This window comes from Rutidosis leptorrhynchoides, unplaced genomic scaffold (genome assembly GCF_046630445.1).
Source record: "Rutidosis leptorrhynchoides isolate AG116_Rl617_1_P2 unplaced genomic scaffold, CSIRO_AGI_Rlap_v1 contig98, whole genome shotgun sequence".
NCBI lineage: Eukaryota > Viridiplantae > Streptophyta > Magnoliopsida > Asterales > Asteraceae > Rutidosis > Rutidosis leptorrhynchoides.
In genome coordinates, this window is record NW_027266891.1 from 28,357 (window position 1) to 51,665 (window position 23,309).

General features: G+C 34.6%; 3 protein-coding genes and 1 pseudogene across 3 annotated transcripts; 2 read left to right on the forward strand and 2 right to left on the reverse strand.

The window, feature by feature from the left end:
• Positions 1-698: 698 nt before the first annotated feature.
• LOC139885516 (mitogen-activated protein kinase 7-like) lies at positions 699-2,559 on the forward strand. Its single transcript, XM_071869269.1, is given in 4 exon segments — positions 699-1,121; positions 1,874-1,984; positions 1,986-2,051; positions 2,053-2,559. Coding segments are annotated over 4 exon segments (1,107 nt in total).
• A 5,998-nt stretch (positions 2,560-8,557) lies between these two features.
• LOC139885506 (AAA-ATPase At1g43910-like) lies at positions 8,558-11,423 on the reverse strand (annotated as a pseudogene).
• A 1,803-nt stretch (positions 11,424-13,226) lies between these two features.
• On the reverse strand, positions 13,227-14,936 carry LOC139885507 (AAA-ATPase At1g43910-like). The gene is given in 3 exon segments (XM_071869262.1): positions 13,227-13,652; positions 13,913-14,158; positions 14,160-14,936. Coding segments are annotated over 3 exon segments (1,449 nt in total).
• Positions 14,937-17,757: 2,821 nt separating this feature from the next.
• On the forward strand, positions 17,758-20,611 carry LOC139885508 (uncharacterized). The gene is made up of 3 exons (XM_071869263.1): positions 17,758-18,011; positions 18,401-20,481; positions 20,577-20,611. The coding sequence occupies exons 1-3, from the start codon at positions 17,758-17,760 to the stop codon at positions 20,609-20,611; spliced, it is 2,370 nt and encodes a 789-aa protein (XP_071725364.1).
• The last annotated feature ends 2,698 nt before the right edge of the window (positions 20,612-23,309 follow it).

Here is a 23,309-nt window from a genome sequence, read left to right on the forward strand (position 1 = left end):
TTTTAAAAATAAAAATCTAAAAATAAAAAAAAAATCTAAAAAAAAAATACAATACATGGCACCAAAATAAAAACTTTAGTATACTATATGAAATGCCGTGTGGCTTTCACGTCTTTGCTACTACTACTACTTACTAGTTTGCTTCCTTCTTCTTCTTCCTCTTCTTCAATATTCCATTATTCAACTCTCTCTCTCTCTATCTCTCTCTCTGATCACGACGAGATAACGAATATAACTTAAAGCTTCGTGACAGATCAGATCACTATCTTCTGTTTTAAAGATAAAGATCATATTTTTTTCTCAGCTTTTTCTTTTTCTTATATACAGTGTTCTAAAGAAATTGTTTTTAGTAGTGAGAGAAAAGAATAAGTTTTTGGTGTGTAGAGGTGAATTTATCATGTGGGTGTCTGTTATTTTGTAATTATAATGGAAAAGTTCAGATTTTTATGATTTGGAAAGTGCTCAAAAGAACATATAATCTGCAAGTAAGTATCGATTCTCTTTCACTTTTTGAATTTTTTAAATTGGGTTTTTGTTTATCTATCTGGGTTTTATCATTTATGTCTTTCTAAGCTGTTGAATTATGATCTGAGGAAATTTGAATTTTGGGTGAATTTGAATTTGATTGAATTGAAGTTCAGTTGATTTGTTTTTCAGGTAGGAATTTGTAGTTTCTGCTGAGTTTTTGAGTTGTGTCAATGGCAAGTATGGTTGAGCCTCCAAATGGGATGAGATCAAGAGGGAAACATTACTACACAATGTGGCAAACCTTGTTCGAAATCGACACGAAATATGTCCCGATTAAGCCGATTGGGAGAGGGGCTTATGGAGTAGTATGCTCTTCGATCAATAGGGAGACGAATGAGAAAGTTGCCATCAAGAAGATCAACAATGTGTTTGAGAACCGAGTTGACTCGTTGAGGACTTTGAGGGAATTGATTCTCCTTAGACATACACGGCACGAGAATGTGATTGCCCTGAAGGATGTCATGATGCCGATTCATCGAAACAGTTTTAAGGACGTTTACTTGGTTTACGAGCTTATGGATACCGATTTGCATCAGATTATTAAGTCCTCCCAACCTCTGTCCAATGATCACTGCAAATACTTTCTTTTTCAGGTATTGCAATTTCAATCTATCTCTTTTTTCATATTGCAAGACTTATGTGTTGACTTTTTATGTGAAATTCTCATTTTGCATTCAAAGTGCTGAACTCTGAATTTCTTGTGGATATGCCTGACAATGATTAAATGAAGTTTCTGTATGGAAAATATCAATGTAGCTTCAATGAGATATTGAAGAAAACGCCTGAATTGTTGATAATATAAGAGCTAACTAACTTTAAAAGGCCACCTAATGAGTAATTATTGCACTTTCTGAGTTGTCTGTAGTCCCTACATTTTCATTTATCGTTTTGCCCTTTTGGTTAAAATCTGCCGTACGTTCAAGTTTCAACGATGCTTCAGAGTAATGGAAGCAATTAAAATTTCGGAATTGCCCTGGTTTCAGTGTCTTTGATTCAAAATTCTTCTACGTAGTGTTGAAATGTGCTCGTCATTTTAATGAGATAGTATAAGTCTATAGCCATTTTATGACATGCCTAAATTTTGAGTAACTGATTGGAATAGTTCTAGAACAGATCGTCTGAGTGCGAGCAATATTTTGTCAGTGAAGAGGAACCAAATGAAATGTGATGTAATACTATTGTCAAAAGAGTTTGAGTTTACTCTTGGTTGTCGATTTTTTGGTTCGTTGCCTATAAAAAGTCGGTTTGTTCTCCAAATTTCGTCCCCAAAACCAACCAATGAACAGAAACTTGGAAAATGATAGATTTCTTTGTGACTGATCTTTGTCCATTTTTTACTTTACAGTTGCTGCGAGGGCTGAAATATCTTCACTCGGCAAACATCCTCCACCGTGATTTAAAGCCCGGAAACCTCCTAGTCAACGCAAACTGTGACTTGAAGATATGTGATTTCGGTTTTAGCAAGAACCAGCCAAGGAAACGAACAATTCATGACTGAGTACGTTGTCACACGCTGGTACCGGCGCGCCGGAGCTCCTACTATGCTGCGACAACTACGGGACTTCCATCGACGTGTGGTCCGTCGGATGCATTTTCGCCGAGATTCTCGGCCGGAAGCCCATTTTCCCAGGAACAGAGTGTCTTAACCAGCTCAAACTGATAATCAACATTCTCGGAAGCCAGCAAGAATCTGACATTCAGTTTATCGACAACCCGAAAGCCAGAAGGTTCATCAAGTCGCTACCATACTCTCGCGGGACCCACTTGGGTCACCTCTATCCACATGCCGATCCTTTAGCCATTGATTTGATGCAGAGGATGCTCGTTTTCGATCCGACGAAGAGGATAACGGTTAATGAAGCATTACTCCATCCTTACTTGTCAGGGTTGTACGATCCTAGATACAATCCACCAGCACAAGTTCCTATCAATCTCGAGATCGATGAAAACATGGGAGAACATGTCATCAGGGAGATGATTTGGAATGAAATGCTTTATTACCACCCTGAAGCTGTATTTGCCAATTCTTAGGTAATAATCCAAACCAAAAGCTTCAGTCTCTGATTCTGTTGTTTCAATCCAATCTGTCTTGGATCCAAGATTAAGGATTAATTTCGGGGGTTTTCCAAAAAAGAAAAGGACCAATTTCATACTTTTTTTCTAAAATACAGGGGCTAGATATCCCTTTATTATTTATCCCTACCCATGAACTGTATGTAGTAATTCTGCAGAGATTTTGCTAGAGTGTCTTTTCTCCGGATGAACGGCTCTGTTTGTCGTTAACGTGTAAATATTGTTTAGTCTATAGATATACTCCTATCTTATTATTGAACATTCATGTATGTATACTCTATAATTTGTGTTCCTTGAAGTTGAAGTTACCAATAAGTTATTCATTCATAATAAGTATGACATCGTTAATGATTCGAGATCTCCTTTTTGCACCATTGTTTGTAGGTTTCGGAAATACTACCTCCCTATAAAAAATATACGATCATGATGTTTTGCATTTCTAGTTTCATTCATATGGATATGTATTTAGAATGTGTATTTAATCAATAATTCATTAAATATATGTTCATATGAACATGAATGCATCTAAAAATAAAATAAAAATTCGTATATTTTGATTCGGAGGGAGTAATATATTGTAGATTACTACCGGCACTCTCGCACCATTGACATTGGTCAAAATGTAGATTACTGAGAATTTTTTATTTTTTGAAGTTTACTAGTCTTTAATAATTGAATAATGAAGAAATTGTGATATTCATGGCTCAAATTGGATATTAATTATAAAAATTAGGATCATTTTGTAGGAAAAAGATAAGCCAATAGAAAAGTTTTCTATAACAATCTTCACTGTTTAATTTTTTTTTTTATAATACTGTTTAATATAATTTCATCAATATATAAAGTATATAATATTTCCAAACATCGGCTTAAACTTTTTTATTTTTGCAATCTTTCTATAACAGTAAAAAATAGTATTAAGGCAAAAATTTTACTCCATCCATAGCAGGTTCTTCTACGACCAATAATCATACAATAAATGACATGTAAAAATTATAATTTTTTAAGTTTTAATCGATAATGAAGTGTTTGGTTTAATACTTTTAAAAAAATTTCATCAAGGGTTCGCCCATCCATCTTAGGGTATAAAATAATATAAAATAAAAATATTATATTTTTCATCTTATAATATTATAGTAAAGTAATTATTAAATATATCATAAAATAAAATTATAAATCAAACACATCTTTAACTATTCAAAATTAAAAATTGACACATATCAATTAGTGTATGGTTGTAGAAGAACATGTTATGGGAGGAGAGAAGTTTTTCCCTAATATTAAATGCTTATCAAATTGCATTATTTAAAAAAATCATTTATTTCTGATAATGCCATTTTTCTTTTCGAATTTTCAGGGGAAAATTAATTCAAAATATAGCTTAGATTTGAAATGATATTATCTATCAGCTTCTATTTTCGAATAAACCAAACCCCACTTTGTGCGATCAAAGGTTTCTCCACCATAGATCATCATTCAAGAAGTTAATTGGGCCGTCCTACTAATTGACGGGCTTTAGGAATTACTACTGATAATGGGCTTACATAGAAACGGGCCCTAAGAAAGAATAAGTCAGAAATATCATATGAACAAGTGTCAAAGTATTATTTTGAGACGGAATAAAAGTTATACACTTTATAAATATTTATACACTTTATAAAAGTTATAAAGTATAAAATAAAGTTACTACTTTCAAAAAAAGAAAAAAAAAATTACTATTTTCGTCCCTAATTAAATGTCATATATTTTTAAATAGTATAAACTTATAAATTAAACTTAAAATGAAGAATATTAAACTTTTAAAATGACATTAGAGTTTATATATATATATATATATATATATATATCTAGTCACCTATTATTTGAATTCATCCCTGAAAGATCTGCAACTTCCTTAAGAGCAGCTATCCACTTTTCAATCTTGTCTTTCTCATTTCCAATCTCTTCTCATGCTTAGCAAATGCTCTCTCAAAAGTACCCCGCTGCCACCTAATATCAGCCGGATCGACACGGTAGAAAATTGGTAAAACAGTATTTTGATTTGTTCTCTTCTTTTCCAAGATCATGACAAGCTCGTCAAGACACCAACGTGAAGTTGCGTAATTTTCCGATATAACTATGACGAAAACTTTTGATTGTTTTATTGCTTTTTCAAGTTCACCCTTTATAGGTTCCCCTTTACCAATTTCTTCATCGTCTCTATAAGTATGAACTCCTTCACGTTCCAAAGCATGGTAAAGATGGTCGGTGAAGTTCGTACGCGTATCTGCACCTCGGAAACTCAAGAAAACATGGATGCAGGGACAACTGCGCTCACTATATTATTGTTTGCCATTCCCAGAGTATGATAAAATACTTATACATTTAGACAATCTAAAAAAATGATAACATGTTAATATAATTGCTCCTTTCGCCTCAAAATACATGATGTCTTCCAAATTAATCAATTTATAACTTTTATTTTATACTTTATAAATTTTATAAAGTATATAAATATTTTATATAACATACTACCTCCATCCTAAAATATATGATGTTTTATTGACAAAATACAACACAAATTTAAGCAGTAAATTATAAATTTAATACTATACCCTAATACCTAAACATTAAAATGATATTTTTTTTTGGTAAACAAATATACACTTCCCGAAATATGATTTCCGGGACAAGTATTCATTAATTAGGGTGTTGAGGTAATTAATTAGCCTGTCCTGGGAATAACATTCCGGGATGAGTTTTTTTTTTTTTTTTTTAATTAATCATAATTAGCTTGTCTCGGAAACAACGTTTCCGAAAATAGTTATTGATGTTCGCCTCTTAAGACTCAGTTGTACAGAAATAGCGCACCCCAAATTTAAGAACATGTACTGTTCTAAGATATGCAAAGTTCGCTGATTCTCATCTAGATAAATACTTAATCACTTCCCAACATCATGCTTGAAATTTATTTGAAGAGTTTTAATTAATACATACAGGTTATGTTTCAGAAAGAATCAAAGGATGCTTTAATACACATTAATTAATTGTAACATAGATAGAATGAGAACTCAACAATGATTCATCTTAGGTAGCGTGTTTGTCAAGTCAAGGACTAATGAGCTAGAGGAGAGGACACCCGTTAACCTGACGCCTATCGCCATCGGATAGCGAGCTAGTGGGCAGAGGAGCTCAGGATTTTATTAGACATATCAGCAATATGATTTACAATCTTTCTATAAAAGTGATGAGTATTAAATGCTTATCGAATGCAATATTGTACTGGTTAGAAAAACCGTTTCATTAATATGGACATTCAATTATATGAATTTGTATCTTTAAGGATTTCACTACACATATCAACAACATGATTTTTGCTTGATACCAGACAATAAACTAAGGGAGGGATCAAGTCTCTACCTCCAATGCCTCATCCACTTCAGGTTCTATAACTGCTCCACGTGCTTCACGTGCCTTCATTCATTCACACAGAAAAAATAATTAATTGCTATTATCGTCTAAATCTTTCCTTAAGAGACAGAAACAGAAGTGCAAGCCAATATGATCTTAATGAGCCAGCATGCTTATTCGCAAGACAACAAGTGAAAATCAATTTTCAATAGAAATAAGGAAAGTTAGGAGGAAGAGAAACCTGTGATACACAGTTTAAAGATGTAACATATTCAATCTGGAACAAATAAATACACACCTAGTTATCAGGGGTGGGTCTAATGCCACGAATAAAATAACTTCTGCCCCGAAAAAATTGAACTATTTTATTGTAAAGACTTAACGACCCCTTAACTCTTAGTAATTCTTTTCTTTGTCGTTTTTCTGGTCCGTCTCCCAAAAACTTTTTGTTGAGTCAATTGTATCCTCTCTCAGGAAGCGAAGTCACAAGCTTCGTGTTTTCTCGTCTTCTGCTTCCTCGTTTCCTCCATTGTTAGATGTTAGATCTTATTTATTGTGAGATCAGGATTCCGAAAAGCGGATTAAAGCCGATTAAGTGAGAATCGGAGAATTGGGATTTTCGAATTTTTTTGGGAAACAATAATTTTTTGTTGTTATTGAAATGGCGTGTCTATAGTCAAGTACCGCTGGACCTTGAGCCACCCGTTGTCTTGGGTGTTGATCATCTTGCCATGATTGAGAGATAACTTAAAAAAATATAGCTTTTGAAAAATTTCTTGAGAAAAATCGTACAATGACACATGATAAAGGTTCATTGCAAATTACTGTGCAATTAACCTACAGAACCACCATTTTTAGAGGGAGAGACAGAGAGTGCAAGATTTGCACAGGGGAGAGGCTGTGTGAGAAGTGGAACTGAGAGGAGGAAGAAGTCTTTCTGCCCAATCAATTTGATATTCCACAAAACCCACTCAATTGAAGAACCCATGGAGCACGCCAGTTCTTCCGAGAAAGAGAGCGAGAGATACTGAGACTCGGTAACAAGTTGTTATCTTCCGTCCCACACTCTTTCTCTCTTACAACATGTCGTCCAACTCAGCATCAACTATCCCTTCGATCGTCACCTTGCCGATACTGGCAGTCAATGACCCGGTAACCTATTTCGATGACCCATACGACTTTATGATCTTCAGAGCAGGTAAAAACATGGATGAAACTACACTTATTTGGAGGGTGGGTCCTACCTATTTTTTCTTTTTCTTTTATTTTGGAAAAGTTAAATTATCAAGAAAATAATAATATACATATTGTCCACTATTTCTAGGACACGTATGTTACCTAATTTATGACTGTGAGCCTATTCATTTTAAAAGGTCAGCTAGCCCGACGTGACGCTAAAATGCGTGAGGTCGAACACAAGGTGAAGGAGGTATTCGTTGACATGGACTCGCTCATGCATCTATCAAATACGTATTTATCTATCTATCTATCATCAATCAAGAGCAAAAATAGGTTTGGAATCCAAGAAGACCCTCTTGGACGTGTCCATTCAGACGGCGGAGTTAGCAAGAATCATGTTGGACGTAGCCAAAACTATATACGATATTTTTGCAGTTCATGCAAGAGGTGAGGTTATGGGAGGAAGAGGATCAAATGTACAAGGCTAAAAAGGAGAGGAGAAGGGGAAGGAAGGGTTAGCTGGTGTTGAGTTGGACGACATGTTGTAAGAGAGAAAGAGCGTGGAATGGAAGATAACAGCTTGTTTAGTAAAAAATAAAGATCTCACGTGGTGATGATACTATTTATAATGAAAATAGAACTTTCTGGAGCTCATGTCTCACGAACATCCCACTTTTTCCATAGCTACCAGAGGAAGTTCGGAAGCCATTTCGATTAGTGTGACATGAAGTAACTAAGAACTTTGCTTTTGGCATAGCAAAAAAATATAATCATGCTTCTAAACCAGATTACGAGGCCCGAATCCACCACCTACCATTGTGTATTTGTGTCTTCCACAAAACAAAAAGCACATGAGTCTAATTATGCTTCTAAACCAGATTACGAGGCCCAAACCAAATCTTCCATAAACAACTAATTAACAATATTTATATATTAAGTATTACTACCTCCGATCCATTTAATGTGTTGGTAATAAAATTTGATTTGAACCACTTCAAATGTCGTTTTATAAAATGTATATATATTAGATTTTGAAAATATTTATTAATTAAATGATTTTTTATTTTTCTAGCTTGCTTTATGAACTCAATAGCAACATTAGTAGTATTCCAATCAAAATGCATAATATTTTGAATTTTTAGATATATTTAAGAATCCAAAACATCATATATATATTTGAGAAGTAGTAATAATTTATAAAACTTAGTCATCTGGCATTGAACTTTACTACACTTTATTTTATTCTCTTGCAAAACAATACATAGTCAGAAAGTGGTTATAATTAAATAATCTATGGCAAGCCTGAAGGAACCACTAACAAATTTACAGATTTAAGTATATAATAAACAATTTCTTAAATAATATCTTTTGTAAAAATAAAATGACCTCATGTGGATCTCACGTGCTTTATATTTCTCCAAATTCTTCTAGTCATCTTCAGTAACTCATTATTTCTCTTTACCATTTCTAGTTTCAGCTCTTTTATTTCTTCCTTTTCTTTAGTTTCTTCATTCTCCTTTGTGTTAATAAACTCAACAAAACTTTGAAGTGCAACACTAGGGTTATCATTCTTCATAAGATGTTGTGCTATTTCTGCTGGAGTAACTTTTACTCTTTGAATGAGATCTTCAATGGAAGTAAAAAGTTCATGGTTTTTTACCCCAAGGTAACTTTTTACAAGCTTCCTGAAAATTGATGGACTTGAATGTCCCATGTAAACATGAACATCCATTCTTCCCGGTCGTAACAAAGCTGGGTCCAATTTCTCCTTATGATTCGTTGTAAAGATTATAATCCTTTCGTCTCCACAGCTTGACCATAATCCGTCAATTAAATTAAGCAAGCCTGACAAAGTTGCCTGTAATAATATGAGTGCGTTACAGTCGTAGGGTTTGAAACGGAACGGTAAACGGATATAGTGAAATCGAACACACTGAATTCGATTTTGGTTAGGGGTGATTAAGTTTTTGTTAATCATAATCGAATACGTTGTAATCGTTTATGTGTGTGGATAGGACAAAGTGTTATGGCAAAAATCGCACTTTCGGAACTCGAGGGACTGATTTTGTCATGTTTTCAAACCCTGGAAATTAACTGCCTATAAGGCAGTTATGGGCCAAAAACCAAGGGAGACGTTTTTGAATCCGTTTTTCTTCCTGATCACAATTTTTTTTCTCTGGTTCTTCTCAAACAATAATCATACAGAAAATTCTCTAATCTCTGATTGTATCCGATTGAATAGTTTGGGGTGAACCACCGAATTGATTCAATCTGAAAGCGTTCACGTGCCTTCAGAGATTGTATACATATATCCGGTTGTTATTTGTTCGTTATCACTGATATTTCCCCAACATAAAATATATTTATAACTCTAAAAAGGATAATATATATACTTTTTACTTTACTAGAGAGTTGGGAATAGATGATAAAAAACCCAAAAAAAATTAAAAAGGGAAAAAGGTATTGAATTAAAAAGGGAAAAAGGGGAAAACGAAGTCAGCATGTCCGATTTTGGCCTGATACAGCCAATCACACCAAGACCGAACACATGATGTCCGATTCTGCTTTATCAAGACCGAACACACCATGTCCGACCATGGTCTTTCAAAAAATGTGCTAATGATGCGCTAATGATGCTACAGCCAATGGGGAGTGAAAATCGAACACATGATGTCCGATTTTGCTTCTCAAGACCGAACACACCATGTTCGGACATGGTCTTTCAAAATTAATGATGTAATTCTCCGATTAAAATGGTTTAATTAAGCTAATGCGAAGAAGATCGAACACACCATGTTCGATCTTCTTATTTTTCTCCACCTCCGCCACAAAACCACATATTCTGTCCAGGTATTACGATAATTACATATATATGTAATTAACTCGTAATAATATTAACCGATTTTTAAGGTAATTAGCGGCAAAAAAATTTGAACTTTCATTTGTTATACTTAAATTGTACTCCCGTCTAGGTTTAATTGTCACAATATGAACATTTTGTGGAATTAAGAAACGTAATAATTATATATAGGTGCTAATGACTAAAACACCTATCCTGACTTAAGACTATGATGGTATAAATGGAAAACTTTTACAAAAATTATTCTTAAAATTTAAATGTGACAACTATTTATCGATAATATATATACATATATATATATAAAAAACTTGTGTCAGTTATTCATAGACTAAAGCGTATTAAGTATTAGTATAAAGGATTTACCCCAGGATCGGAAGAGCGTCGTTTGCGATGATCATCTTTATCATCTCCATTGTTGTCATTATTATCATCACTACGATCATCTTCCTCTTGTTGTTGTCTATGTGACATTTTCTTGGTACGATCATGTGAGACTTTAGTACTACAATCAATATCTTCTATAAGCAAAATGGACTTATTTGTAGTAGAAGTAAGTAACCTCCTCAAATCAGAATCATCCTTCACACTTTGCATCTGAAGATCATATATATCATATCTCAATAATTCGCAATCGCCGCGACGAGCGAAGATTTCCCCGTCCCTGGAGGTCCGTATAACAAATACCCTCTTTTCCAAGCCCTACCAACACTCTCAAAGAACTCTTTCCTTTTCACAAACAAATCAAGATCCTCCATTATAGACTTCTTGAGGTCAGGCTCCATAGCTAGGGTTTCAAATGTTGAAGGATGTTTAAACATAGTTGCTTCCCAACAATTTTCTTCTTTATTATAAGTATGAATACAAAGCATTTCTCTTTTATTCAAAATTTTCTCAGCACTTTCCAATATATGTGGAATATATTTCTCCATTATTATCTCCCTTGATTTCTTATTACACGTCAGCTCGAAAGATCTTCTTCTACTATATCCATAATCTCTTCTGACTTCCTTTGACCGAAGAATCCAACTGACTTTAATCCCTTCAAACTGATCTTTCACCTCTGTATTGACCGGAATTGCTATCTTCGGTTTACTTTTGAAATCATGGAAGTCATTAGACCCAATCGAGAAGCTATTGGTGGTTGGATCGATTCGAGTCGGGAGATAGGCTTGAACCGCAATAACATTTTGTTATCAACAGCTTGCCATCTCTCTTCAATGACAAATGTGAAGCTTGTGAAGTAATACGAAAATAGGATAAAGAATTTTGAGAATTTTGTGGTCAGGTAATTTCGAACCGGTTCAGGAATTGTTTCGGTTAGGATCATGGTAACGGCGGAAATGGATGCATATACCGATAAGATGGTGGAAATAGACGGAAAGGTATTAAACATGATTGTGTTCGTGGATTGGATTGGGATCGTAAATTTTCTTCGGATCTTGGAAAGAATTTCTAGGGATATATATAGTGAATAGGTTGTAAGTGATAATGAATCCTTAACTTAGTTAAATTTAAAGGGAAAATTAAATTAACTTTTAAGGAGTTTCTAAGCTTTTTGTTTCTGGATTGACAATTCTTGTGTGAACCAGTGACCAATAATGCGACCAACTTTAGTGCCGAACAAAAATGAGGCTGTCAATCATATTTGAAAATAGTACTTTGTGTTTTTGCTTTTATCGTGTAGGTCCAGGATGCCTGTTTCCGGCCATAGCAACTCTTCGGTGTAATCCTTCCGCTGTAATTCTCTCCGATAATACTCTCTCCATTCCATATTAAGTGTCCATTTTGATTTTGAAAAGTGGATGTATCTAGACATAATTTGGGATATATCTTAATAATATCTATATGATTTTACCTAATTAGGTAAGAAAGGTTAGGGCTCATTCCGAATAAATTATCGGTAAACTTACGAGATTCAACTCGGCCATTTTATTGATAATTTTTTTCCTTCATTTATAAAAAAAGGTAATTTTTTGTGTTGGAATTTAAGTGTAGTAATATATATATGTATATATATATATAAGTTATTGAAAGAGAATGTTCATGGGAAATTATTTTTATTGTTTCAATTTTCAAAATAATTTAAACAATTATTATGATTCAAAAGGAATAAGTATTAACTTATGTTGCTTTAATTTACTCTCTTTAGTTTGTTATTAACTAAAACAAATGTATATACTCTTTTTGATATGCCAAAAAAAAATTGTATATCAAGACTTCAACAAACAATTACTAGTATTTAGTTCATGAATCTGTAAGCTATTTTTTTTTATTTGTAATTTAATTATAAAAATGATATAAACTATAAACTATACATCATTTTTCACGTGAGCTAAAGCATAAAGTAGTGTAGAACTATATTTATTCGCATGTGTATTTTGTCGGTATATCAAATTATTGTGGAATTCCAGATAGCTTGGTTATCACGGAACACGTTTTAGCTAAAGCATCGTTTTAACTTGGTAATGACGTATGATGTTGGAATTACATAAGGTTTAATACGTTTGAAACGACGTCGTGTTAAAAGCTAATTATGTTCTTTCATTCAGTCCGTGATAACAGGAGGTCGACAGGAATCACGATAGGGATGTGCCAAATGGTAGGGATGGATTTAGAGGGGGGACTCAGGACTGTAGGGCCATGGCCCTTCACATTTCAAAAATGTCTATATAGGTCCTTAAATATATAGTTATTATATACAAATTTATAATCGATTAATAAGCTTTATGTGTCAATTTTCAGGCATTTACACTCGAATTGGTTCGGATCGAAAAGTTCGCAATGCGACCATATTTAAAAGTCTTTTCGGCTCCGCCATTAGCCGAATCCTATATCCGTTTGATAGCTAACATTTGCGAGGGAAACTGTGGGATTGGAAGGGAAAATGATGGGTCCCACTGGCTCATGTCAACGAAAGTCACACATGACGCCAATTGTATGGATTAACAGAGACATAAGTCCCAGATAAAGCACGATTCAACGGGTTAGACCCTGCATGTTGTTAGCCGACGGACACTAGTTTATGTGGCGAGAAGTAAGGTTAGTTAGTTTAGGGACTCAAACGTTGATTTGATCATAGTTTTGGATCCACTGGTGTAATATATAATAAATACTTTAATGGCATGATTACAAACATTGCAAGTATATTAGTGAAAATCAAATAATAGACGAAATTAGCCAATTTATAATTATTTTCCTATGATGTAGATTTGGCTTGAGTTATGTTTCTCCACATGGTTACTAACTTATTCTTTTTCTTTAGTTCTTCACTTTCCTTTTCCTGAGTCTTAATAAATTCAACTAGACTTTGAAGTGCAACATCTGGCTTCTCACTTTTCATTAGTTGTTGAGCTACTTCTGCTGGACTAATTTGAACTTTTTGTATGAGACTTTCAATGCAAGTAAACTGATCATGGTTTGTTATCCCTAGGTAAGTGGAAACAAGCTTCCTGAAAATTGATGGACTGCAATTTCCCATGTAAACATGAACATCCATTCTTCCTGGTCGCAACAAAGCCGGATCCAATTTCTCCTTATGATTCGTCGTAAAGATTATAATCCTTTCGTCCCCACAACTTGACCATAATCCGTCGATGAAATTTAGCAATCCTGATAGAGTCGCCTGTACAAAATGGGAGTTCATTATCGTATTTTGACACATACGGAATAAATATAGCATATGTATTTTGAAAAATTGACAAGTATTTTCGGATAGAGATCACGTGTAATAAAAGATTTATTCATTTCACTTGACAAGGATAATTTTATCAAATTACCTTAATTTCAAAAGTGTAGTTAAAGTAAACTGATAACATGTTAGACCATGTGTATCTAAGAGTTTCTCGTGAAAATGAAGGAGTAGAGATAGTATATAGGACTTACCCCAGTGTCGGAAGATTGCCGTTTGCGATCATCTTTTACGTCATTATCATTATCATCATCACCATCATCTTGATCTTGTTGTAATTGTGGTGCTAGCATTTTCTTGCTACGATCATGTGTGATTTTCGTACTACAATCGATGTCTTCAATAAGCAAAATAGACTTGTTTGTGGTAGAAGTAAGTAACCTCCTCAAATCAGAATCATCTTTCACACTCTGAAGCTGAAGATCATAGATATCATATCTCCATATAATTCGCAATAGCCGCGACGAGCGAAGATTTACCTGTCCCCGGAGGTCCATACAACAGATACCCTCTTTTCCAAGCCCTTCCAACACTATGGAAGTAATCTTTCCGTTTCGCGAAAATGTCGAGATCCTCCATTATAGACTTCTTGAGGTCAGGCTCCATAGCTAGGGTTTCAAAAGTTGATGGATGTTTGAACATTGTCGGTTCCCAACTCCCACTTTCTTTATCATAAGTATAAATATCAAGCATGTCACGCTTGTTTATTATTTCCTCGGCAGTTTTCAATATATAAGGTATGTATCTTTCCAATACGACCTCTCTATATTGCTTTTTACACCTTAACATGAAATACCTTTTCTCATTAGGCCAGAATAATGCCTTCTTGTTTTCTTTCAATGCACGCATCCATGTAACATTAATACCTTCGAACTCGTCCTTGACCACCGAGTCGACGGCCATGGCCTTCTTCGGGGGAGTTTTTATGTCATGGGAGTCGTTGGACCCCAACATGAGTACGTCTGTCGTGGGGCCTACCCTCGTCGGGAGGTAGGCCTCCACGGCGCGATACGTCTCGTTGTCTACTGCTTTCCATCTGTCTTCGATTATGAAAGTGAATGTGGAAGAGAAGTAGATGGACAAGAAGTAGGAGAGTTTGTCTTCGATCCGGTTTCTGAGAGATTCCGGGATCATGTCGGTTAGGATTGTTCGTAGGATCATTGTAATTGCGGAAATGGATGCGATCCCCGACATGATTGTGGACAGAGACGGAAACATGGTTATAAGGAAAGAAAAAAAATTTAAAGGCTCTTGAAGAGAGTTTTGATTTAGAGTTATATTAATTATGTGCTCTCTAAATATGTTGTTAGGATTTAGGAGAGGGATTTGATTATATATATTGCTAGTGTGAAAGGGAGGTCAATTCCTTACTTATTATATTCTCTAGACAACACTTGTTGGGAGTGACAACCTCAAAATCCTAAAATTATGTCGGTCTCCAACGAAAAGTTGTCGAGATTGATCTGAACTACCAAAAAGAAAAAAGAAAGGGAAGACCAAGGACAATGCTATGCATCAAGAAACTAAAAGTGTTGACGAGTTATCTATAATTAATCCTTGTTTGATTAACAAGGAAAAGAGTACTCAAAGGAAGGAAGTTTCTCAATCCTTTTTGTATTAACAATGTATAATTGTCTATAATGCAATGGTCTTTATTCTTTACTTTAGTGCCGACTAAAGGTTTACATATTAATTAATATCTGAAAATGATTAATGTTGGGGTGTTGTAATTTTATTCTAGTCTCCATGTGGATGTGATATATATATCTCAAGGAATCTTTATAAAAACATGCTAATTAATTGTGTTAGGATTGATTCCTTCATAAAAAATACTCGCTTCGTATCATAATGTGCGATATTTACGATTTATTTATATGAACATACATTTAATCAATACTTATAGAAATATATTTATTTAGATTAAGTATCATGTATTTTGATATGGATGAGGTATTTAACATTCATATTGTATTTTATTCAGGGAGATTCTTAATTTGGTGTTTCATTGAATATATAGGCTTAATTTGCCTTGTGATAAGTGTGTGATCACATGAAAGAATCTATTTTCTCTTTTCGTATTATTCTATATATATTATTTTAGAAAAAATGAAAAAACATTTTAAAAGTAAGTTGCTTTATGTTTTCATACATGTGGAGAAATGGTTAAAAAATTGAGATATACCAATTAAAGCAAAAAAAGTCTATGTATAATTTCTTTTATTCGCTTACGTGTTTGCGATGATAGGTAACAATAGGAATCTAGTTTTGCATAATTAAACCATTTTTTTTGAAACATTTTGCACAATTATTATTATACATAAACGATTACTTATATTGTAAGGTAACGAATTCTAGAAAATATTCTGTGGTCAGTTCCCTACACCGCTTTATATGTTGACAGTTAGAACGAGAGATTAATCTCATTATTATTGTCGGTGAAGATATTCGGAGAGACAAAAAAGGTAACGAATTCTAGACGACTTGATTACCAGGTTACACATTCCATTGTTGAATTAATATAAGATAAGATGACAGACAAAAGTCACAAAAATACTAAAATCTAAATTCAATTTCGAAAACACTAGCCTTAATAAGGTGCTTCAAGAGACGATATCATTTTTTTTTTCTCTTTTATGACAGCTGAAAATCAAATGAATTTGTTTTTAGCTGTAAACTTTATATCTTAAGTATGCGAAATTGCTCTCTTCGTTTCTACTATTTAGTTTTCCAATGTTAGTAGAATTGATGTTTTTATGTTATGCGTTTTGCAAAAGATGCCATCCGACAATATAAAATGTGTAAAAGTAGTGGATATTAACTTAAAAAAAAAGTAGTGGATATATAGATTTATAAGTTAAGATCATTTTTATAAAATTAAATGCTTTAAATCAAGAGTCTTATTTGTATATAACTTGTATAAGAAAAATGACAATTAATTATGGACGATGGGAGTATATAGCTATAAGCTATTCCAAAATCACAAAGATTTTGTGTGACCTGGGTTGACAACACTTGCTCTGATTGTTGCACTTAGTTATATCATGTATTTTTCTTGGTTATTTCTAATTATAAATACTTTTCCAAGCTCGATAGATTTATTTCTTCATTTCCATCGATTTCTCCGTGAATAGCTTATACTAGTAGCTATATACTCTCTTCGTTCATAATTAATTGTCATTTTTCCTGGATATAGTATATATCTTCATTTTGAATATACTTGTGGTTTACAAATATTTATTCATTACACTTGGTAATCTCATCCAACTTATTTGATATGATTTCTTCTGTTCGACATTATGTATGAGTTTTATTAATTCTTTTAACAGAAAGAAGAAGAATTGATTAACAACAACAGAATCCAATATAATTTCCTCAGTCGGCGAGGGCAAATCGCTGGTCCAAACCGGAGTGCGCTACAGTCCTACCGTTTGAATGGAAGAGGTGGACATAAAATACGGATATCGGGTTCTGAGAACGCGATCTTCCTTAATTGTAATTAAGAAGATCGGGTTCCTAGAACCCGATCATGCTATATGTATTAAAAAAAAATTAAGAAGATTAAAAACTATGAAAAATAGTAAGATCGAGTTCTAGGAACCCGAACTTCATTTTTTTTTAATTTTTTATCCAAGATCGGGTTCTAGGAACCCGAACTTCATTTTTTTTTAATTTTTTATCCAAGATCGGGTTCTAGGAACCCGAACTTCATTTTTTTAAAATTTTTTAATCCAAGTTCGGGTTCTAGGAACCCGAACTTCATTTTTTTTTTTTAATTTTTTATCCAAGATCAGGTTCTCAGAACCCGAACTTGGTTAGTTTTGCCTTAATTAAATAGTAATTGGTGATTAGTACATGAAGATCGTGTTCTCAGAACTCGATCTTCGTAGTTTTGTCCACCTCCTCCGTTCAACCACATATTCTGTTCACCTTTAAAAAAAAAACAATATTTACGTAATTAATTCGTCCAAACCGCCACCAGGCTGGTATAATTAAGGTTAATTCAGATGCAGCTTTGTTTATTGAACACCGGATGCTAGGAATGGGAGCTGCTATCAGGAATGAATTTGGCCAGGTTTTAGACCACTTCTCAAGTTATGGGACAGGCTTGTTAGATATCTACTATGCGGAAGCGACTGCTGCACTTCTCGGCCTGCGATTAGCCGATTCTTTGGGTGTCCGACAAGTTATTTTGGAAATAGATGCTCTTTTAATTGTAAACGCTTTAAATAGCTCAAACGATTGTTTTTTGGTTTGCCGAAAACTCATTAGTGAGATAAAAGCATTAGCATCAAAGTTTATGTCTTGTCTTTTTGTATACACTCCGAGATCGAGCAATCGCCTTGCCCATAATATAGCTAATTTTAGAATTAGTGGACAAGCACGATATCCCATTCTCTTCACCATATAGCTCTTCAAGATATTGAATCAAAAACCATTGGTTACCATAAAAAACAAAAAAATAATAATAGTGTTACATATGAATGAGAAATCTGAACTATATACATATCAAGACGATGTAGACAATTGCAAGTTTAGAGAGTCAATTGAGTACGTTTGAAGTATAGGGAGTCAAGTGTCAAAAAGACTAAACCTTGAGCATTTACATACAAATTCAAGTCAGATGGTGTCCTCCCGCCGCTAGACTTACCAACTCCATCTTTTTGCTTTGGTTTTCTCAACAGGATCGAGAGGAGACGAAGCGAAACGAAAAACAAACGCGTCCTAAGTTTATTTCTCAACATTGTGATTTTGGATGATTTCTCCATCTCGACTCGATTGGCAGAGCAGATGATGATGACGCCATGGAGAAATGCTTATTCTCGTCTTCTTCCTTCATCAACACGGTTTGCTCATTCATATGTAAGATCTTACTCTCACTCTCGTTCCGATTCGTCTCGTGCAAGTGTAGCTAGCCAACATTTTGTTAGGGATAAGCTCAATAAAGGGTTTAACACTCTTGACGATGCTCTTTCTTTGTTTGATTCTATGATTTCTATGCATCCTCCTCCGCACATTGTCCAATTCAATAAATTTTTGGGGGAAATTGCTAGAATGAAACATTATAGCTCTGTTGTTTCTCTGTATCGGCAGATTACCATGTCTGGCATTTTACCTGATCTTTTCACCTTGAGCGTCTTAATCAACTGTCTCTGTCTCCTGGGTCAGATTAGTTATGGTTTCGCTGTATTGGGAAAAATCCTGAAACTTGGTTTTCAACCTGATGTTGTCACCTTCAGTACTTTGATTAATGGAATGTGCTTAGATGGAAAAGTGACTGAAGCAGCAAGATTGTTTGATGACATGGTCAATGAAGGTTATGAGCCCAACTTAATTACTTTCACCACGATGATCAATGGTTTGTGTCAAGCAGGAAATATTGACGTGGCTAGTAAACTGTTTCGAGAGGCAGCTAAGAGGGGTTTTGATCCTGATGTTATAACATACAACACATCGATAAATGGACTGTGCAAAAAGGGTGATGTATCAGAAGCTATTACAGTGTTCGATGATATGGTCAAGAGGGGTTGTAAACCTATTTTAATTACATACAGTGCAATCGTAAATGGTTTGTGCAAAACAGGCGATGTGGAAAAGGCTATTCGATTGTTACGGAAGATGTTTGACGGAGGTATTGAGCCTGATGAAGTGGTTTATACCACTGTTATTGAAGGTTTGTGTAAGAATGAGCAAGTGAAGGAATCGTTTGATCTCTTTGTTGAAATGAAAAGCAAAGGCATTTCACCTTCGGTGGTTACGTATAGCTCATTAATCGATGGAATGTGTAAGTCAGGTGCATGGAAAGAAGTTAAACGCCTATGGAGTGAGATGGTTGCTCACAATATCAAGCCAGACAATTATTTATTTACCATAATGATCGACGCACATTGTAAAGAAGGGCTTGTGTCAGAGGCCGAGGCCATTATCAAAATGATGATCGACCAAGGTCAAAGGCCCAATAACGTAACTTTTAATGCATTATTCGATGGGCGTTGCTTACGTGGTCAAATGCAGGAAGCCCAGAAGTTGTTCCATTGTATGGATTTACATGGTATTTCTCCTAATATTAGAACTTATAACATCTTGATAAATGGGTACTGCAAATCTAAAATGATAGATGAAGCATTGAGACTATATGATGAAATGTCTCAAATAAGGTTGTTTCCAGATGCTGTTACTTTCAACACTCTTTTGGGTGGCTTGTTTCAAGCAGAGAAGGTTGTGGAAGCAAAACAACTTTTCAACAAGATGTCTGCTTCCGGTCAACCTCCAAATTTGGTCACTTGTGGGACTTTGTTAGATGGTTTGGTAGACAATGGGCATCTTGATGAGGCAATGGTCTTGTTTAAACTAATGCAAGACAATGGTTTATCTCCTGATATTGAATGCTTTAGTATTATCATGAAAGGTTTGTGCAAATCTGGTCAGCTGAAAGCTGCAAGAGATATGTTTCTTAGTCTCAAATCCAAAGGGATACATCACGATGTGTATACACATTCAATAATGATACAAGGGCTATGTAAGGAAAGACTTTTGGATGAAGCATGTAATTTGTTTAGTGAAATGGAGGATGCTGGTTGCTCTGCGAATAGTTGTTGTTATAACATAATTATTAGGGGTTGTATTACAAACAATGATGTTGTGAAGGCAATGGAACTTCTTCGAGAAGCTTGTGATAAGGGATTTTCTGCAGATTACGCCACAGCAAATTTGATAGTGAATCTGTTATCTGATCGTGGTTTAGATGAAAAGAGCAAACAAGCAGGTACATTTATAATGAACTTTTTCATTTTCTAGAAATTGTTAGCTAATTTTTTTGCTACTTCTGAGTTTACATTATCCTTTTGTTTGTTTTGACAGTCCATTCTGCTTTGGGTCTGGTGAACAAGCTATAGTGCATAAGTTTTTTTTGAAGGCTTTGATGATTCTAGCATCGGCTTTTGCTCGTCTTTTCAGGTGTAGTTCTGTTTTATGTTTATGCTTCTTTCGAATGAATCATTTTTTTTTTTTGCCCAGTGAGTTCATGTAAAGGTAGGCTAGTAGTTGCTGTTTGAGTTATGATTACTAAGTTAACAACTGACTTTTCTAACAAGAGACAGTAAATGTATTACTAGTCTATTAGTTAAATGTGTAGTTTTCATTTCTGTTTGGGCACTTAGCCTCTTATACATGTTGTTGGTGTCTCCCATTTGATCGGGTTTACGCCTAGTCTCTTTCCTTTCACGAGCAAGTTCATGTTTGTGGAAACTCAGTCCCTAACAAATCATCCAGCAAAACTATCTGTTTTATGGTACATCGTCTTGTGGCGTATTTCAAAGAACGGGAAATTTTGTTGGCTGATGTAGAGTTTCCAATGCTAAACTACCTCAGCAAAAAATTTACGATTTTTACAGTTAGATTGCAATAGGACAAGTCAATTTAGTTGGGATTTTGTTGCGGCAGCTTTCCGTTTGAGCAAGTACTTTCGAATATATTTCTCGAAAGTCGAATCCAACTACGGAGTAATTTTTTTGACCAGACCGACATTTGATTGAGCTGATTCAAACGGGTTCATGTTTGGAATTAACCCTTAAATCAAAATTACCAGTCCGATTTTGCCTTCAGAACAGGCATATCAACTCTTAAACACACCAATTGACCTAGTCCTAGAACTTGTTTTGTGCCCGTTTAGGGCAAAACCACTTTTATAATTATCTGAAATCAAACCGAACCGTTCGAAGTTGAAAATTATTTCCAGGTTATAAATTTTGTTTCATTCATTCATGCAGAAACTTGCTTATACAATGAAGGTAAACCAGAAATGCGATGCATACAGTTTATGAGTAGTGACGCTCGAAGTGATGATGGGTCATCATCCGATAGAACTAATGCCCTCTCTTTCGGATTCAAATACCGACATCGTCGCCATTGTTGTTGTGTTATCAGTGACGGACACATCATCTCTGTCGCCGATAACTGAGTTGTTGGACAAACATTTGCCGGTATCCTAAACCAGAATTGATCAAAGAGATTGTCGCGATAATTAAACTGACGGTTACTTGCATTAACCCTATTAATGCAACCTTAGGTCGTCTCTTAGTATCCTGACCACCGTCATTTTCCCTTGCATCAATATTAACAACCTTATGTTGTCTCTTCTTCTCTTCAACAAACTTAGGCATACTAATCCCCAAAACCCCATCTTCCAATTTTGCCTCAATTCGATCCAAATCGGCTTTTCCAGGCAATCTAAACTGTCTCCAGAATTTCCCAGTAGTGTTGATGAGATCACTTAAGCTGGAGTCGTGACTCGTGTGGATAAACTGCAACTCCGCCTTCGATTTAGATTGTCCTTAGGGAGGTTATAAGATGTTACACAACATATGTTTTACGTTTTCACTTGTACTCGGTAAATCTACATGTAGATTATGGTTCTTCTCTGTCGTCTGATACGGATTTTCGCAGTTAATAAAATTTCTGTTTGATTTCCAGAATCCATTTTTTACACTGACCTGTTTTTGGTTATCATGACATGACATTAATAGTAACCAAGAAAATTGACTACTCCACGCATTTTCACTTTTCACAACGTACAGTATAAGGCTGAATTGTTTTTCAAGGAATTGGGAAATTTCCTATAAATGGGATTTTTTTTTTCTCTTTTATGACAGCTGAAAATCAAATGAATCCGTAAACTTTCTATCTTATGCATGCGAAATTAAACTCTACGTCTCTACTATATATTTAGTTTTCCAATGTTAGCTTATTAGTAGAATTGATGTTTTATGTTACGCGTTTTGCAAAAGATGCCATCCGACAATATAAAATGTGTAAAAGTAGTGGATATATAGATTTATGAGTTATGCTCATTCTTATAAAATGTAAATGCGTAAAAGTTGCATGCCTGTTAAATTCAATAATCCTTAATTACAGGCTTGTTGAGTGTTTTATTGAGTTGTAAGCATGTTGAATTCTTTAGCGAGTTGTAGGCTTGTTAAGTGATTTCAGGGACTTGTAAGCTTGTTGAGAGATTTTAACGATTTATAGGCTTGTTGAGAATTTAAGCGAGTTATAAGCTTGTTGAGTTATTTTTAGCGAGTTGTAGGCTTGTTGCGTTGTTTTAGCCAGTTGCAGGCCGGCTTGTTAAACGCTTTTGATTTTAGTGAGTTGTAGTCTTATTGATGCAGCGCTTTGAGCGAGTTGTAGGATTGTTGAGTTTCTTTAGCGATTTGTAAGCTTGTTGATTACTTTTAAAGAGTTGTAGGCTTATTGAGAGCTCTCCGATTGTTGAGAGCTCTCAAAGTTATTGGGTTGTATAGAGCTTTCCGAGTTGTATGTTTGTTGAGCTTTCTGAGTTATTTGATAGATGTGTAGATTTGTTGAGACTTGATGAGAGCTTAAAGAGTTAACCATACGCTAGCTTTTAAAATTAGTCGCATGCCTGTTGAAATCAACAATCCTTGCGTACAATTCACAATCAACATCGTCTTGCTTATGAGTTTGAGCGAGTTGTAGGCTTGTTGATTTTATAAGTTAAACTCTTCAGAGTCCTCCTTTTTAAGATCAAGACCGACTACAACCATAAAGAAGCACGTGCTCCTCACCACTCTCTAC

Bases quoted from the DNA above. Each gene is read 5' to 3' on its own strand.
- LOC139885508 (XM_071869263.1), top strand. From the start codon at position 17,758: ATGGGAGCTGCTATCAGGAATGAATTTGGCCAGGTTTTAGACCACTTC. The intron at 18,012-18,400 runs GTTTATGTCTTG...TTTTCTCAACAG, and splicing joins ATAAAAGCATTAGCATCAAA to GATCGAGAGGAGACGAAGCG. The intron at 20,482-20,576 runs GTACATTTATAA...TTGTTTTGACAG, and splicing joins TGAAAAGAGCAAACAAGCAG to TCCATTCTGCTTTGGGTCTG.